Source organism: Chaetura pelagica, unplaced genomic scaffold, assembly GCF_000747805.2.
Source record: "Chaetura pelagica isolate M959 unplaced genomic scaffold, ChaPel_1.0 scaffold559, whole genome shotgun sequence".
In the NCBI taxonomy this organism is placed as follows: domain Eukaryota; kingdom Metazoa; phylum Chordata; class Aves; order Apodiformes; family Apodidae; genus Chaetura; species Chaetura pelagica.
In genome coordinates this window covers 1,420,810-1,440,522 of record NW_009970722.1, presented here as the reverse complement: position 1 = coordinate 1,440,522, position 19,713 = coordinate 1,420,810, and the positions used below count along the sequence as shown (strand labels likewise).

At 40.8% G+C, this 19,713-nt stretch overlaps 1 protein-coding gene across 1 annotated transcript in view; it reads left to right on the top strand.

Annotated features, from left to right (window-relative positions):
- PGM5 (phosphoglucomutase 5) overlaps positions 1–19,713 on the top strand; it is a 67,109-nt gene that overhangs the window by 30,178 nt on the left and 17,218 nt on the right. The window contains exons 7-9 of the mRNA XM_010006386.1: positions 7,016–7,131; positions 18,183–18,318; positions 19,288–19,471. Coding sequence (XP_010004688.1) covers positions 7,016–7,131; positions 18,183–18,318; positions 19,288–19,471 — 436 coding nt within the window. The remainder of the gene's footprint in view (positions 1–7,015; positions 7,132–18,182; positions 18,319–19,287; positions 19,472–19,713) is intronic.

Genomic DNA, 19,713 nt, shown 5'->3' with positions numbered 1-19,713 from the left:
TTTTGTTATTGGAAGATTTCACACATGGGCAAAGGCTGATGTTAGTCTGAGAGGTAGGAGAGAATACTGAAACAGTTTTCACCACAAGTTACATTGTGTGAGTGCCAGGAGGCTCCATTGATAGAAAGGGAATTCAAATTGTCCTGAAAATAATTTAACAGGGAAGTGAATTCTGCAGTTATTACCATGCCATAACTATTCTCAGAACTATTGTCAGTCAGAAAAATCCACCAAAAGTTACTGTTTTCAAAACAGAAACTATACCTGGACACCAGACCGTGATTCAGTGTACCTCTGGTCCACCTGCAAGAAACATTTTAGATTTAAAACTTTGCAGTAGTGGGGAGGAAGCAAACAAAGCCAAATGTTTTTAGATCTTTTGTAGCTAAGCTGCCTCCAGATGCTTTGCTTTATGGATTTCTATTACTGTGATATTTCTTGGTGAGATGTAGCATACTAGAAATAAGAAAGGAGATTTTCTGCTGCTTTTTTTTTTTTATTTTTTTTTTTTTTTAATTGCCTTGTGCTCCTGACAGTCTCTCTGCTAGCCATGGCAGTTTACATCTTATCTTTTTGAAATGTCCTGGTTATCTGTGTTGTGTGCGAGGACTTAGCATTCCACTGCTTTTTACTTAATAAATTAAAGGCTGGGAAGGAGTAACGCTGTAATACTTGACCATATTAGGGGGGCGACTGTTGTTTTAGTTCAGCTCCTTGCACAATATGCAGTTGAAGCCTTTTAAGGGAAGGCAGTGAAGACAGTGTGAAAACATCCAGAAGCAGAGCATCCATTTCACATTATAGTTAATGCCAATGCTGGTTCAGTCATTGCTACTGCTGTGAATTTCTCACAGCCTGCTAGAGATACATAGTGAAAAAGAAGGCGAAACTTACAGATTAGACTGAAGAAAATAGTTAAAACCAATTAGTTCATGGCTTATCTTGAAATGAGCTGATTTAGACTTCCAAAGTTGAGAAACAAAATAGCAAAGAGCTCTTTAGCATCAATAAGAAGAAACTACAGTGGCTAAAAAGGCAATTAGTATTATGTCTACATTTTCAATAAAGTTTAAAAAAATTATTTGCAAAATAAATTTGAATGTTGGAGAGGAAAGGAGATAACTAAAGCATATTATCGGATGGAAAAGAAACTGTGGCAGCATGACAGGCATTCAATCCTGGGTGTCATCTTAGTACTCCAGAAAGAACAAACCCATGAAATTTTAGGTGTGGTTGCAAGTACACTTAAGCAAGCCCATCAAGATAAAGGCCCTAGTATGTGATTAGAGAGCAGCAAAAGCAAGATCTCTAATGATGGAGTGGAAAAAATTGATGCAGGCAAACATAAGTCAGTTGTTTTTATCTCAGAAGTATCCATAGTGCTAATAAATTTTGAAGCATCTCAGGTTTCCAAATAACAAATAAACTGCATTTGTATGCTGAGGTTAGACCCTGTGAAGAGTGTTCTTTTCATCTGGAGAAATAATATTATTGATAAATAGGATGTGGATCCTGACCTGAGATGTTTTTCATTGTGTATCTGAAGAAAGGCTACAGAAGTGGGAAGAAAAACTGCTTTTCTTAGTTTCAGTCAAACCATAGTAATATCTTTAAAATATGCTTCAAGCCTTAAGTCAAATGAGGCTTTTATTAGCTGGAGATTAGATAACACAGTGTATTTCAGTGGCTACATACAGATTTAGAAGACTCAGAGTGAAACTTTTTTCTTCTATAGCTAGTAACTCTCAAAGAAACCACTGTGGAGGTTTGATCTCTTGCAGAATGCCACTGCCGTACACTAGCCTTCAGTGGCCCATGTATCTGTCCCGTGAATGGGCTTCAGTTACTGTTTGTTAAGGCCCAGGAGTGCTTTCTCTTCCATAGAATCCATTTTGTTGCTCTCTGAATTACAGCACCTTCTCTACCTCAACACTGGCCGCACAGAGAACATTAGGACTGAAAGAAATGTGTCAGTGGAACACCAGTCTTTGTTTTGGAGCCTGCAGACCCAGGTGTCTCTGAGCGTCTTTCACGTGTGCAACTGGTACCTTCAAGTGGTGGGAGACAAGAAAGACAAAGATCTGCAATAGCCACTTCTTTAGTGATTCTTTTATTAATATCTCTTCATCCTCAAAGTTAAGACTCCAAAATGAACATGATTCTGTAGTTTACCCTTGCTAGCATCTCAGCCACAATGCAAAACTCTGGCCAGTCATTTACAACAGTTCATGAGACCTGTCAAATAAAGCCCTTCCTCTGGTGTTGTGACCTTTATCTTTGTGGTGAACAGACGTTACGACTTTGGCAGGATATTTTTGTTTGATGGACTGATCTATTCTCAGAAGATATAAAAGGTTCCCTGGGCACAAGAAAGTAATCTTGCCGCAGGCTGTTTGCTGTATTTGAATAATGTGCATCCTTCTGTACTTCTGGCACTGCAGAGAATAGGTTGGAGCAAATCTCCTTCTGGCTTTTGTTAATGTAACTCTGGGTAATTCTGCTGAAGTCAGTGATGTTTTGTTAGTGCTAAACCACAGTGACTGGAAGATGCCTTAAAGGACCACTTTGCTCTACTAGCCCATCTACGGAAAGTCTGTTGTCTCCACTGAAAACTGAAAGAAAAGCATCACAAGGATTTTCCTTTAGACTTTTAAATAGCAGAACTTTTTTTTTTTTTTTTTTCTTCAATGGGAAGTAATATTTTTAGACATTTTTAGCAGGATAATATTTTTACTGTAATCCCAAGGAAAATAATTGGGGCTGTCAAGAGTCCTGTACCCTCTGTCTTCCTTGTTAGGTGACATGCGTACGGCTATGAAATGTAAGGAGAAGGATCTGGGATATTCAGATGTGCAGCTGTACAATAAGTAGTCCAGTTGCCTGGGCATGAACAAGTAGTTTCTGCATTAGTCTGTTAAGGCTTTCAGGAGCAATTTTAGGGTTAGCTGCTAGGTTTTTTTCCCTGACTGAAAAAATTAAGAATTTGTGATCTTCATTAAGATTATGGTTATGGTCATTCTTAGCTTTGGTATGAACTGGCCATCTCATGCCTTTTTTATTGTAGCATTCAAGAATTGACTTTATGGTTCTGTGCTGGTGCTACCCTCTCCAATAATTTGGTTTTCTAGTGATGAAATAACTCAAAATACTACTTGTGGTTGCATTGTATATGTTCTCCTTATGTTTCAATAAAAAGTGGGAGGGTTGGTATAGGCAGTGTGGAACTAGCTCTTCAAGGTGAAAATGAGATTGAAGTTGTACAGCAGAAGAGTAAATTTAACTATAAAACCTTACAATAATTTATAATCTTATTTTAACTCACCTTATTATTTCCCCATTTAAAACCAGCTGTTCCTGCTTTTTTTTTAATTCACAAAATACAGTTTTAAATAATGTGTGTAATTCCAAAAATAAAATCCAGTCTCCTTTGATTTTTTTTCCCCTCCTTCATTAGTATGTGGGCATAAATGCTCTTCGCTCTGTTGGGGGTAGAATGACTAAGGTGATTGCGCTTCAGTTTAGGTCCAAGTGCAAATACCCCATTTCCCAGTCTAGCAAGAGCTAATTAGTGCTACACACAGACAGAAGAAACTTGACTGTGTAATCTCATTGATGGAGTGAGCACTTCCACTGAGAGAAGGCAAACAGGAATACTGTTTGAAGTCAATCCTGTTAAATGTCTGAGGTGACAAGAACCAGAACACCCATGTTTTGTTGTATTCCTTCTGCATAGTTCATACTCATGGAGCATATAAACACAGGTATATCAACTGTGTGGTTAGACATAAATAGAAAGCCTTTACTTCAAATAAACTAGGAAAATGAATGTATTTTTTTCTAGTTTTAATTTTGAATTGCTCTGTAAGTATATTCCATCCATGAAGTTGGGCCTCTAGACATCTAGCCCCTTCACCAAGAGAAATCAGAGACTGAGGTATTGCTCTTGCAGCAGCACTGCTTCATCAATATTGGGACGATGATGAAGGACACATAAAATTTACTTGGATGAGGGAGACCTCTGCTAGATATAACATCTTTGCAGTACCAGCCGCTTTCTTACTTACCAGACTTAGTTTCTGAGAGCAGTAGTATACTGTCTGACCAAGAGATCTCATACAGACAACAGAATCTTTATAACCACTTGACTTCCCACTTCGAACTCCACAAATTTAAGAAATCTAGTGTAAACACATAAAAAGCTGTATACAGTTTTAACTGTCCTATGAAGGTACCTTGCTGAAAACATCGTAGATTGTAATTTATAAAACGATTATTTTTTATAGATAAAACAAAAAACCTTACCATGACTCACCAGCAGTTGTTCTTGCATAAGTACAAGTTCCAGAAACCATCATCCTAAGCATTTATTTGCCTAGCAGAATAAAATATTTCCATAGTATCTTTCAAACTTGTCATGAAGTCAAAGTCTGCATTAGGTACTGCTGCAAGATCTTCAGTGGTGCATAGAAACTAATTCCAAACTTTGGTCCACAAGGAATGCTCAACTGGCACTTTAAAAAAAAAGAAAAAAAAGTGGCTATTTGGTGCAGCAGTGACTGAAATTTCTGACTTTGTCATTTTGTCTACAATAAAACAGAGTGATGAATGTAAAGTAAAATGAAGATACTTTTTTTCTTTTATTTTAACCTTGTCTGCACCAAAGACATACCTTCCTTCTTTAGAAAGATGTAGATGTAGGAGCAATAAAGATCCCTTCCCCTTCCTGCAGTTGATCTCTGTTGCCCCTGGCTTCAAATACGGAGTAATTTCCCTGTTCTAGAATATTACTTTCCTTCCTCCAAGGGTATTTTCCTGTTATTTGCATTATTTGTTTGATCTAATGCAGCATATTCCTTTCTATGAGTCTGCAACTTAGGGAATTTCCTGCGTCTTCCTGTGGGAACACCTTTCATGTTTCTTGTAATAATCATTCACATGAAGTGTCTATAGGTTGCATAAAGGCACATTCTGAATTTATTTAAACTTCCAGTGGTGATTCTTTTTCAGTATAAGCTTTGTGTGGATATGTTTGTATGTATATTATTTCTGTTTGTTTGTTTGAAAGGCTTAGTTTAAAGAAAGCCCAGTGCCAACAGACTCAATATCTGTGTTTTCAGTGCCAGCCTAGTGCATAGAAATCTCTGAATTACAACCCCTGGAAGCCTTTGTTGCTGGTCAAGGTAGGTCCATCTGAGGCTGTTTGTCTCCAGGCTAGAGGAATACAGAAGAATGAAAGGGAAAGGATTTCCTTCTCTAAGAACAGTACCAGGAACATATGGGAACATTTCTGCAAGCAGAGATACTCCTGCTGTATGTTTTGTCATTGATTGTTTTCTACTTATGGGGAATACAGTCCTGTTCCTGGCCTGCAGTTACTGTAACACAGAGATTAAATCCTTGTATGTTCTTAACTTTTTGCAGAACCAGCCAGAAACCTGTCCAGCTTTGCACTGTATAACCTCCCTTACACAGCAGCATTTCTGTGGGCCAATAATATAGCTAGCTGTTTAAACAGAAGGAGGTATGCACTTGTCTCTGCCTCTAAAGAAGAGATATAAAAACCAAGTTTAGGATTAAACACTGATAATATTTTTTCTCCAGATACCTCTTCAGCTCTTTTCAAATAAATGTCAGCAATTTTTACTCTATACCATTTTAAAACCACTCTTTTTAGATGTAATTGATAGGTACAAAAGCAAACACATAGGCTGAATAGGAGATTAGATAGCATCTGGTATTTATTGCATTTCTTAAAAAGTGGATTTGGAGACTTCATGCCAGTGCTGATTTACAATTTTTGTATTTCAGAGAGAATACTTGAGGGCTGAACTGTTATTTAGGTATGTTTATGTACCAGGTTTTGAAAGGGTCAGTGTTTGCATATTTGGACAGTTCATCCCATCTACTTTATGTGCCTGCTTTAAAACAGAGTGATAAACTGTCTGATAACAGATGTCTCCCTGTTGATCAGAGGGGTGACTGCTTTTGCAGAGTTCCTTGAATCCCACTTTAAGTGATCAACTTTGCCTGAGCTTGCAGTGAAAGTTGTGTGAATCATCTCACATGAAGTATTACTCTGTGTGTGGTTAATTTAGGAAACATTTCTTAGGTGTGATTGTTGCAGTAGTCCGAGGGAGACTTTAAGCTCTTTTTTAGTCAGTCAGATTGCTTGAATATATCTCAAGTCTTTTATTTGTCATATTAAAAAGAAGTTATCTCTCAATATCCTAGACACACAATGGAAAGAAGCAAATATGATTAGAAACAAGAAGAATGGTAGTATTCATTCTGCATAAATCCCAGCTTGGTAGTGGGTTCCTTAGAGGATTTGCTTTGTTATTCTTTCTTGATTTTTAGTCCAATAAATAAATTTTTTCATTATAGGTTATAAGAGGAAAAATTTCCAGTTAACAAGCTGGGGAAGGGAAAGCATATCCAGCTTATATAGTGATTTATTTTGGTTCTTGAAAATACTGACATGTCAGCCAGCTAGTGGAACTATTTTGTTTAGGTGTGTAAGAGGAGACAGGAAAAGCAAGTTTAATCTCAGAGAACTTTTTTAGAACTTTTTTAGAGGAATTGCTGCATCGTGGAAACATTCCTGTAGAATTTTGTCTTTGAACACCTGAACAGGTGTTGACCATCTGTGTTTTTAGAGGAAGATACTTCAAGATAATGCTTTAACTTTCATTAAAATATTAGTGTAGCAAAACTGCATATCACTAGATGTAACTGTTTCTTGCTTAGTAACAGGAGAAAGATACTAGTAAAGCCTATTGAGCTGAGGTCCTACATTTCCAAAATGTGACACTTAATGGTTAAACCTATTTAGGTTCTGGCTCAAGTCAGATTCTGAGACAAGGATTAGTTTGTTCTGTTTGTTGGGGTTTTTTTTTACTTCTAGCTCAGCTGTCAGGGTATATAGCAACACCAGCAATATTCCTCAGCTGATCTCAGGCCATGTGTAAGTATAGCACTCTCTTAGTTTTGTGATGTTTTCTTGTGTATTCTCCAGAGTGGCAAAAGTAATGAAGATTCCTGTGTATGAAACTCCAACAGGATGGAGATATTTTTCCAGTCTCATGGACTCTGGACGTTGCTCGCTTTGTGGAGAGGAAAGCTTTGGCACTGGTAAGTAATACATGTTCAAAAATTTCCACAGACTTTTAGTGACAACTTTTAATGTTCTTGGATGCCTTAAAGCCAAAGGCCAAGGTCAAAGCCCAAAGGTTCAGCAAATGAACTCTGTCTTTTGCTGGAATGAAGAACTATCAGTTGTTCACATCTTCAGGGTCTTCCTGTAACTTTGGTGTCCAGGACCTTGAGGTACAAAAAATGTGGAAGATGGGCATTCAGAAGCCATAGGCAACCTTATCACTGCCAAGACAACTTTTGGAGGTGCCTGGCACTCTCTTCTAACCTGAACATAGTGCAGAAAGATCCTACTGGTTCCACTGTAATAGTCTTTTCACAAACTGCAACAGCATTTGGAGGAATTTTGCCTTTATGGCAGTGTGATTCAGTGTACAAAGTGTGAGAATTGGTATGTCTAACGGTATGTCTAATCAAATCTATTGCAGACATCCCTTTTTGGAACATCCCACTTACTCAAAACTCAAATAAAATAACCATTATGAAATATTCAGTTTTTCTCCCTTATCTGTCCCAAGAACCAGTCAAACAATAGAATGCCGAATGGAAGGCAGATTTGAGCCCTCATTAATTCAGTACTGTCAGGAAGCATTAGAGCAAGCAATTATAATGTGTAGTCCGTAAATCTGCAATAATGTGGTTTTGATGTAGGAAGAAAAACCAAATGGATTTCACAGTGTTTCTTTTTTTCTTTTCTGCATTCTGGCACAGAAATACTTTCTTCTTTTTATTTATTTGTACAGTTATGTTACAAACATTTTTAAAGAAGCACATACCAGAATAAGTTAACCATCTTCTTGGCTGATAATTTATTCTGTATTTTGATGTCAGTTCCATGAAATTATTTATTTTGGTGCATAACTGATTGGCTATAGCTTTGTATAGAACTAATTTGTCATGCATTGACACATGGTTATAAATTTCACTTTGCTTTGATTGAGTCAAGTCTAGTCTTTATTTTTTTGTTTGAGGTCAGTCACAGCAGAATGCTGTTTTTTGAGAAATGAGGATACCTCTAAGCCATAGACATGCAACTTTATGTGTTAGCCTGTCATTAACTGTACGTATCTGAATGGACTATGATAGAAGAACCAAAAATGTGTTAGATTTCTTTGGGTGTCTGTAAAAAGTAAGATAATTTAAATTAATAATGACTGTTTATTTTTTTTCTGATGTGTATGGGAACTAATGTCCCTTGATTAGCAAACTGGATGCCTTGGCTTACCTGCTGTGTCTGGCACAAATTTGTATTGCCTTGAATGTATCTTTTTAATAGACACTTTGAAGGAGCACCCTGCAAGGTCATTGAGTTTGTTCTAACTTGGTGAGAGGGGCAAGCAGATCTTGTACTTTTTGGAATGCACTGCCATTTGTCGTGCTGTGTTGTTATCCTGTGTCTCCATTTGCCTGTAAGAGACCTGACCGGGGGAGTTTTCAACTCCCATGGCTTTTTAATGCTTTTTCACCAGGCCAGTTCTGTGCCCCTCTCCCCTGGTTATTGCAATATCCTTCTGCTCATCCAAAATGAGATATTTTCATGGAACTTGTTTGAGTTTTGAGACAGCAGTATGAGCTCACTAGCATCCAAATTAATTGGAAAAAAATACTGCTTTTCTCATAATGCTGAAGAAAGGGAAGTATGGGTAGGTGTTAGATAGTGAATTCCTATAGGCAGTTCTTCTAGGCAGACAAGATAATTCCTTCAACTTTTTTCCATTCTTGAAATTTACTCTTTTCCTTCACTTGTATCCTGCGGTAGGGCCCTAAAACAATTCGCACAATAGCCTGTGTCCTGATTTTGCATCTCATTTCTCTTGACTTCAGATGAGTCTCTGCTTTCCTAGCACTCCCTGTGACCCTCTGTTAATCTTGTTCTATCCCATAATTAATTCTACAGATTCCTGGTAAATTCTTTCTTGTGAATTCTAAGGGTACTTGAATAACATATTGCTGGCCAGCATGGGGAGCTGCTCTACAACAACATGTAATCTGTACATCCTGGTGCATTCTGGTGAGACGAGTTTTGTTGTACCTATAGCACTCCAGTGCAGAAAGCCTTCTGTCCTCCCATTAAAGCCAATGCCATCTAAAGGCTAATCTGATCCCTCAGGATTCAGGGCATCCAGACAGCTCGCACACTGGGTTTAAATTCCTCACTGCATTTGTAGTTGCTGTCCAACTGAATTGTGACAGTGCCTACAGGGCAATAGTGCAATTGCCTAAAGTTTATTTTTCTCTGTGCCTCAGTTTCTTTATCAGCTTTCAGTTCAATGCAGCTGTCTTAAAATATCTCTTATGCCAGGAGGTTTATTTATAAAATGCAGTCTGGTCTGCAAATGACCAATATTTTAGCAATGTGAGCTGGTTTTAGCAATAAATATTTACCTTATTGCAAATCTTTTAGTAATGTCCTGAGCTGTGTGACCCTCACAAGTTTCTGCCAGTATTGGGCATTTGAATCAATTTTACAACGTTTTCCTCAGTCATAACTATTTAGGGAGCTGAAAGTTGGCACTTATTTAGCTTTCAGTGTAGAATATTCAAAGAAATGTACCATATAGCTGATCAGAGTGAAAAACTTGCTTTTTTTATGTAAGAGAAAGGGGTTTTACAGATCCATGTTGTGTTGTCAAACTCAAAGAACAGAGACCAATTGCTTGTGTACCCAGGTAATCCAGCCCAGCTGGAATTTCCAAATAATATAGAGCCCTGATTTTATAACATAAGGGATTTTGCTCTGGCAAGTAGATAAAAGCAAATTTTCTGCTATAAAAGGACAAAAGATTTTTAAAACATCCCAGAGGGCTGCGTTTCCCAGACTTGTTTTCTGGCAGCTGATCTTGGAGCTCAACCAATGCTTTAAAAACTTCTTCCATTTTTGTAGCAGTGTGGGGAGCTTGTCAGATGAGGTTAGTAACTTTCTGGTTCTATGACTAATGCTCAGGACACAGTTCAGAGAAGGGCGTCAGCAGCAGCAATTAGTTCCTAAATTTCATCAGCAAACTATTAATCAGGATTACGATGGCTGTGCGCCTGATTTATCCTTCTGTGGTCTAAGCCACTTAAGTAATTGTTGTATCTTCCTTAGATTTACATACTTCATCTCCAGATGAATTTCCAGATGCCATTAACATCAGCTGCCTTCTCCTTCAAGATTATGTGGAAGAAGAACTAGGGGAAAATACAAAAATATGCTGCTGTTGAAATGAATGAAAGCCTTAGAAAAGCCGTTTGGTGGGATTTGTTACAGTAACACAAATCTAAAATAATCTCGTTAACTTGACTAAGGAAACAGATCAGAATGCTCCTGAATATCCATTTCCCTAAAATACTGTAAGGTTTCAGATTGCTGTATGATACATTCGTAAGACTCAAAGTATGTGAAAGCAAAATTACTTACTATGAGTTTGTATACTCACTTGAGTAACTTTATATTTTAAAACCACATTTACAGAATTACAGGCAGAGGTAACTAATTTAGGGTAAAGCAGTTACACTTTCATATGACCCTCAGGACTCACTCTCTCTATCAGAATTGGAAATCTGAGATAAAGAGTAAGTTAGGCATGTAAAAGACAGTCTGCATACCCAACAGCTTTCCAGTATCTTAAAAATAATAATTTTATTATTTTTGCATGATATTACTTTGTTTCTCTGGCTGTTGCGTCTCAAGACTCTACTTCAGTTGAACCCTGTTTAAGCCTATTTAAGCTTTATGAATGGGAGCAAGGTCTCACAGTTTTTCCCAGATTGTTTACTGAGTCCAGCCATAGCAATTGACTGTTGCAGTAGTAAAAAATCACTTTTGCTACTGTCATATGGAGAAATATGTGACAAACTAACTTAAAAATAGTTTGCTAAAGTAGTTACAGTTATTATAATTTCACTTACCAACGGCAAATTAAATATAATGGGATAGTTAGGCAAATATTTGCCAATTCCTCTGTTCGTTGACTCTTTCTGTTTCAGCTCCTTAAACAAAGTCAATGTTTCAAATAAAAATATGGCTGAGAATAATACTGAGATGACTGAGAGCCCTCAGCAAGCCAAGAGGACTATTAGTACAGCAGTCTCAGGAACTGGCAGGCAGGTTGTGAGGCACCTTTTACTGGATTCCTTTTCAAAGGGCAGCTCTGCCTCTGCAGGTCCACAGCAGCAGGTACTGGATCTATAAAGCGATGAGGAATGGTGATAGATGAACTGAGGCAGCAGACCCAGCTTCCTTCCAGAGTCCCTTTCTACCAAGTGAGCTGGGCAGTAGGAATCAGTGAGAGAGAGAGAAAGCAAAGACACCTACAGACAGTGGTACTATAAGTTAAAAACAGAGTTGATTAATACAGTTGCAGTAATAGATTTTAATTTGCTAAAAGAAAGGAGTGTAATCAATAGAACTAGATATGTGCATATAGTAGCCCAGCTGATGGATATGCTGGCAAAATAAAAGAGATGTCTTAAAGAAGTTCTGAGAAATCCCAGTTGTCAGTTTTCCTCCTATAAAGAATGATGAAGCGAGACACTTCTTGGGCACACATGGTTATTGTCCTTGTACTCACATCAGGCTAGCATTTTTATATCAGTGATTTTCAGTTTTGGAACAAGCACACTGTTACCAGCTTTTCCATCCAGACTTTCTCCAGGGGATTACTTTCTTCCAGTGCTTTCTCTTTCAAGAGAAGCAACAATCTATGTATCCTCCTGAAGGAAACACAAGGACACAGGGTATGCCGAAGTTGCTAAATTGATCTGAAGGATGATATGTGTATACATTAATTCATCCCTTTTTATAGAGGTCTATGAGCTTAATCCATACCAGAACAAGGCTCAGTGCACAGCAGAGTGTTTCACAAAAATTCTTCTGTCCAGGTTTCACTGGCCAGTTTTGATTCAATGAGACATACTTAAAGTGTTTGGTAAATCAAACTGTGTCTCTTCCTTGGTGTTCAGTTCAGACTGTAGTTGCATAGATGTCATGATGTATAGACCATTTTGCTGAATTAATGCCATGCCTTTCACTGTACAATTTATTGGCCTATGGAGTGTTACGCAACAGGAGAATAAATGATTGTTTACACTGGAGCAAATTGCTGAGGTGTTCAGCTCAACACCATGCCTCCCCTTCTTTCTGGTGTCTGTTGAGAGACTGAAGCTGTTCAAGTTGTTGGTAATATCAGCCACAAAGATGACTGACCACAGGTAAAATTGAAATTTTCAGTGCTAAGGATGAATGGCTGAAAGGAGAGGCAGGCAAGTTAGGAAAAGGAACAGCTGTGGTGGGGTGAGCTTGGCGTTACCAGGTTCCAGCCCCCTGTGGCTCCCCCACCTGGTCCCATGTCAGCCCTTCAGGGTTGTCAGACCCTGCCTTAAGTGTCACAGCAGCAGGGCTGGTATCCAGCTCCCCACAACCCAACCCTTCCTGGCCATGGGCCCCCTGAGCCAGGCCCACCCAGGATCCCACACCTTGGCCTGGCCTGAGCCCATCCCCTGTGCAGTGCCTCAGGGCCAGGGCTGGGGCTGCCCTGGTGCCCCTTCTGCCCAGCCCTGGGCAGGTCCTGCCAGCCTAGGGGAGCCCTCAGTGCTCCCAGTCCCCAGGGAACCCCCTGCTTCTGTGATGACCTCACAGCTTTTCCTGCTGCTACTGGGGGAATGATGAACACAGGTGGGAGGTGACAGCTCTATTCTAGGTCTCTCTTTTGGTGGCAGTGGCAGAAACCTGCACCATTATCTGGGAACAGACTCTTGACTACAGTGGCAATGATCATGGCCATGCTATCTGCGCTTTCTGTGAGTATGCTGACTTTGTTATCCATAGGCTATATTGCTGGTGTTTCTGTGGAAGGATGATCTTCCTTTAGCTGATCTAGCATGTTATCACATCAAGGGAGTAGAAGAGGTGAGGGCCTGAGTGTCCAAAATGCTGGCTTCCTGGGGAGGAACTTTGGTTTTCCTTTCTTATCGGAAGCTATTTGCAAGGCTGTGAGAGCTCTTAAATAGCCCTGCCCTTTTCCTTCTGACCCGTTGTCACTCCATGCTTTCCCAGCACTGGGGATGCTGGAGCAGGGAACAGAGCGAGCTGTTGCTTTTCCTACAGCAGCCCCCCAAGGATCAGCCCGTAGCTTTGGCCATTGGTTAGGAGACTGCCCTTGGTGCAGGGAGCTCCCGTGTTGCAGACCAAAGCAGATAAAAAGGGGCAGAAGGGAAGTATTCTGCAGTCACCGAGGCGCTTGTGGGGCTGATCTTTGTTGAGTGTCTGAAACTGCAGCAACCGCAACAAGCACGGGGAGAGGGAGGTTGCCTCCTTGTCCTGAGCGGGAAGTGACGGCTCCTGGCCACAGGGAACTGCTCCTGGCCACATGGGGCAGCTCTGCCTCGGCGGGGGCAGAGACCAGGCTGACAGCCCAGCCCCTGGTGCAGCCATAAGGGAGCACACATCACCCAGGAGCAGGGCACGAGGAGGTCAAAAGGTTGAGGAGCATTATGGATGCTGAACAGGAGGTAGACTGGTGGAGCCAGGCTCTGCCCTCCTTTAAACAGAAACAGGAGCAGCTGTCAGAGAGCACTCAGGATCAAGAGGTCTCTGTACCCTGCCCCTGTTGGGTCAGAGACAGAAGGCTAAATGCAAAGAATGAGTGGAGGCAAGTTTGTAGTAAGGGCAGCAGGCAAAATCCCCTCTTGCTCACTTCGCCTGCCCAGGTGCCTCTGAGCAACAGGTACAAGGCTCTGGTTGAGAAGGAACAGCTGAATGAGAATGGGGGCAATAGGCAGGCCACACCAGAGTTGCATACACAGTCAGACAGGCGTACTTCCCGTATCACCACAACACACGAAAAGGAAAAAAAGAAGGGTTCTAGCGGTAGACGACTCTGTTCTGAAGGGAACACAGGGTATGATATGCCACATAGACCCTCCTCACAGGGACGTCTGCTGTCTCCCTGGAGTCTGGGTCAAGGACATTACCAGGAAACTTCCTAGCTTAGTGAGGTCCACAGATTACTACCTACTACTGATTTTCCACGTGGGTGGAGGGGAAGCAGCAAATAGTAGTCCACAAGGAGTCAAGAGAAACTTCAGGGCAGTGGGACAATTAGTGAGAGACTCTGGGATGCAGGTTATTTTTAGTTCCCTCCTTCCAGCTGAAAGCAGTGACACTGTAAGGAACAGGAGGATCTAATCTATCAACACATGGCTCCATGGCTGGTGTCACCGGCACAGTTCTGGGGTTTTTGATAATGGGGTGGCCTACATGGCACCAGGAATGCTGGCATCAAACAGGAGACAACTTTCTCAAAGAGTGAAGAGGGTCTTTGCCCATGAGATTTTGGGGCTGATTAACAGACTTCTGTCAATCTAGATGCGAAGAGGGAGAGGGATAATAAGATGGTCTGTGACAAGCGGCAGGAAGACACGCTAGGCTTGGAAGGATGGGGTGATAGTAAGGGCCTTCAACCTGTTGCCCTGAAGTATGCTGAGAACACTGCAGCACAGGCAAAGTGTTACAGAGATCAGCCAGGGGCTCCTGAGGTAATAGAAGACACCAGGGTAGCATCCATGAAACTCCTTGGAGGAATAAAGGAGTGTTCCCCTGAGAAGGTGGCACAGCTGGCAGCCCAGCTGGAGTACCTCTGCACCAAGGCACACAGCATGGGCAACAAACAGGAGCTGGAAGCTACCGTGCTACAGAAAAGCTATGAAATGGTGGCAGTTACTGAAACTTGGTGGGATGAATCCTGTGACTGGCGTGTGGCTATTGATGGGTACAAGCTGTTCAGAAAGAGACTGGAGAGGAAGAAGGGGTGGAGGTGTTTCCCTCTGTGTAAAGAAGTGGATAGGGTGTGAAGTTCTCCCTAAAGAATAGCCATGAGCAATTTGAAATCTTGTGGGTACGACAACAGAGGGAGTTTTGTGTTTGGAGTCTACTACAGGCTGCCTGATGAAGTGGAGCCTATCCATGAAGCCTTACTCCAGCTCAAAAAGACAGGCTCTCATCCTGCTGGGGGATTTCAACCACCCTGAAATCTGCAGAAAAGTAGCACTGCAAGCTGTAGGCAATCCAGGAGACTCCTGGAGTAGCTCAGTGACAACTTCTTAAGACAAGACATCTATGGATGTCCTCTGTCTGGCCTTTGACACAGTCCCCCACAACATCCTTCTCTCTAAGTTCAAGAGATACAGATTTGATGGGTGGACTGTTCAATGGATAAGGAATTGGCTGGATGGTCTCATCCAGAGAGTAATGGTTAATTGTTCTATGTCCAGATGGAAAACAGTGACAAGTGATGTCCCCCAGGGGTCAGTGCTGGGCCCAATGTTGTTTAATATCTTCATTAATGATACTGATGGGGGCATTGAGAGCATCCTCAGCAGGCTTGCTGATGACACCAAGCTGGGTGGTGGGGTCAATATGCCAGAGGGATGGGATGCCATCCAGAGGGACCTGGACAAGCTAGAGAAGTGGGCTGCATCAAAAGAAGTGTGGCCTGCAGATGGAGAGAGGTGATTCTGCCCCTCTACTCTGCCCTGGTGAGACCACACCTAGAACACTGCTTCCCGCTCTGGTGCCCCCAGCACAAGAAAGATGTGGACCTGTTGGAACGGGTCCAGGGAAGGGCCACGAAAATAATGCGAGGGCTGGAGCACCTGTTTTATGAGGACAGGCTGAGGGAGTTGGGGTTGTTCAGCGTGGAGAAGAGAAGACTATGAGGGGACCTTATAGCGACCTTCCAATACCTGAAAGGGGCCTTTAAGAAGGCTGGGGAAGACCTGTTCACTAGGATATATAATGACAGGATAGAGGGTAATGGTTTCAAGCTAAAGAAGGGTATATTTAGGTGGGACATTAGGAAAAAGTTATTTACTTTGAGGGTGGTGGATCACTGGAACAGGTTGTCTAGAGAGGTGGTGGATGTCATATCCCTGGAGACATTCAGGGTCAGGCTTGATGGGGCTCTGAGCAATCTGGTCCAGCATAAGGTGTCCCTGCTTAGTGTGGAGGGGTTGGACTAGATGACCTTTAGAGGTTCCTTCCAACCCAAGACATTCTAGATTCTGTGATTTTACCATGATGGCTACTTTACAAATGCAAAGGAACATTACTGTCTGTTTCAGCTCTTAAAGCCATGTGTTTACTTAATTCATAGACAGAAACAAACTTATTGTAAATTATTTTCCTCATCACAAGTCTTCAGTAATCATTCCTGTACTCTGATACTGTGCTGAAATAGTAATTTGTGTTTAGTTAACTCTGTGGTAGTTAACTTAATGTTAGATTCAGGGTGTGGGAGGTCTACATCCCCAGGGCTGGACGTAACAAGAGGAGTAAGTGGCAGGCAGAGCTGTGACAGGCCCAGGATGTGGACTCCTAGCAGATGTGTGTGAGTAGCAGCTGCTACCTTGACTGTTGTTCTCTCTCAGGAAGAGGAACTGCAAGTCCAAGGCAGCAGCAGTGACTAGAAGATCGATGTCAAGACTGAGCCCTAGGAATCACAGTGGCTCTCTGCATGTCTTGCTGTTTTCCTTATATGTCTTTAATTTTATGTTGACAGTTTTTCACAGGATTAACAGCTTTGGTACATCAATTTATATTATGGGAATCGTGTCTTCTGCCAGTAGCAAAACACAGCCATTTTGACAGATGACTGTGTAGACCTTGCAGGCTGTTACATAAAACCACAGCACTGCAAAGTACTTTTGCTGCCACTGGATTTTGTGTTTGAGGAAGGAGAATATTTAATAAAACAGATTTTTTTTTTTAATTCCTCTCTGGAGGATTTTGCTAAGTATCTTCTAACAGAACAGGTAGTCCAACTGGATTCCTCCCTGATTGGTAGGTAATTCATGGAGGAAACTGCACTAGCTGTGTACTCAGGCTTTCTCTTCAAGTTTCTTGAGTCTATTCACTTATGCAGTAATCATTTGTATTTACTGAGTGTCAGGTGTTTTGGATCTTTGTGTTTATTCTCATGCATGCTTCCTTGTGATTTTTTGGTACTCTGGGTTAGACACTGCCATAAAAGCTTGTTCTGAATTATCCACAAGGAGAAAGTGCTTTATGAGATGACCAAGAACCTTCTGATTAAACAATCTTTTGTTACAAAATACTAATTTTATTGAAACTTTTTTTGCTGATTGATACATTCCAGTTTTAACAGGCAGAGCTTAGCTTCATAGAAATATATCTGGTTAAGACAGGTTACATGTGTGTTGCAGCCTGTTACTCCAAGTTTGCGTTTGGGCATTGTACATGGGAAATGCAAGATCAGTTCTGTGGTCTTTTGAATTCAGATCATAGACTTGAACTTGCACCTCCAATAGCTGAGAGTGTGTGCTAAGCCCTGTGGGGTATGTAAGAATTGTTAGTAGTCTTAATTGTTGGATCAGTTTCTTTCTTCATAACTATAAAACTAGGAATGGATTTAGATCTGAGTATCCAAACATTTTACCACTGGAGATTATAGACAGGGGGAAAGTGCTATTCTCTGGTTTGTTGTATTTTTTTTCCAGAAGCATTTTTTCAGGTTCTTGTTTTTTGTCCTGAAGGGGGATCATGAGTACTCTGGAAATCTTCATTTTTCATGGAGTGGGAAAATTCTTTCTCTACAGCTTGATGGATGGACATCTGCAGACATAAGAAGATGTTGTTGAACTTCACTCACATAACTCAGAACATTCTGGGTGTGGGCAGGGGTTTGCATATCTAGCCCAGTCCTGGGAAACCATAACAGAGGTGTGAAAACACTGGGTATGTCAGTGAGCAGGAATCATAACTAAAAGTGTTTTCCTACTACTACCATTTCTACTGAAATACTTGTATGACTGTGTATTTAACCTTAGATGTATGGGCTTTATCATCGAAAAATAAATCAAATTTTAAATATTAGATCTGGTTATCTGTCTGGGAGATATTTGAGTTACTGAGTTAGATACTGTTGATTACTGTTACGTGACATGTGATGGCAAATGAGCCTTAGGCCTAGCCTCCTTATCTTGTTTTCCAATTTGCAGTGATATAAAATAATGAACATACATCTTTTTAGGATCTGATCACCTTCGAGAGAAAGATGGACTGTGGGCTGTGCTAGTTTGGCTTTCCATCCTAGCAGCTCGAAAACAGAGTGTGGAAGAGATTGTTAGGGATCACTGGGCAAAATTTGGCCGGCACTACTACTGCAGGTAAGAAAAATGAGGAAAAGGCACAGGGAATTATGCAGTTGATAGGACAAATCTGTTGCAACCACGGCTTTTTAAGGGGTGCATAGCTGCATTTAGGTGTGCATTTGCTCTGTCCAGAGAAGAAAAATTTGACACAGATGACCGCTGTTCTGTAGGCAGGTTTTTTCTGATGAGTAAGTGGCAGCAGATTTTATTTGCTTACTGAAGGAGCAGCACATAAATGTCACTTCTAGTGTAAGAGTAATAGAATTTTCTGATATCAAATGGCAGAAAGATCTGAATTATTTACTTGCAAAATCTGTAGGCATAGCTTGTTGCATGGTGCTGAGAAAAAATCAAAATCCCAGCAAGGTTTACTCCTGCATTTGTTCCTGTATGTGCTTCTGTGTGTCAGTGTTTTAGTGAGAACTGGAACTATGCCTACTTTTAAGTCAGGAGAACTCCAAACATCCAAGCATTGACTCATTTTTCTTAAGGTCTCAAAGGGTGAATTCTAACTGTCCTTTACATCTTAGCTTCTGCCTCTCATGTTCTCTCAGAATAGACTTAATCCAGATAAGTTCATATATCCATAAGGTCTGTTGCACACAGCTGTTGCTTAAAATTTGTAACAAAGTTTTCTATATTTCACCTGGATATTGAGCACTGCACTATTTCTGTGCAGAAGCACAGAAAGCAAGCTATGTGTTGATATTTTCTGTGCTACTATAGAAACCATACATTTTTTGAATGATTTCTGTTTAGTCAGGGTCAGGAGGCCAGTGTAAAACTGTGATGCACACAGATAATGATCAGATTGCAGAGGTTTTGCATCCATATGCCGGTTTAATTTACAACCAATACTTCAGTGGTTCACCTCTGATTTTTTAAGCAGTAAATTGCTAATTGTGAGTACCTTGAGTTCTGTGAAGGCAGGCCTGTTTTCTTAGCTGATGGAAACTTACTTCTTTTTTTTTATGTATGTGCAAGGTTTGATTATGAAGCACTGGAACCCAGAACAGCGTATTTCATAATGAGAGACCTGGAAGCTTTGATCACTGACAAATCGTTCAGCCATCAGCAGTTTGCTGTGGGTAGCAATATCTACAGTGTGGAAAGAACAGACAGCTTTGAGTACATAGATCCTGTGGATGGCACAGTGACCAAAAGACAGGTATGGCTGTAGTGATGGAATAGCAAAGTTTGGCAATTATTCTATTGTCACTAACAGTGTTGCTTCTAACCTTCAGCTAGTAAACCTCTCCATTTATTTATAGGATGGTGTTTTCTTTGCTCTGGTAGATACACATATCCTACTTAAGATTATCTCAGTCTGGGTAAGATAATCTGCCTCTGGTTTAGTTTGCACTTGCTGTGCAGAATGAGGGGCAGTAGTCTCATGGAGGATGTAGCAAG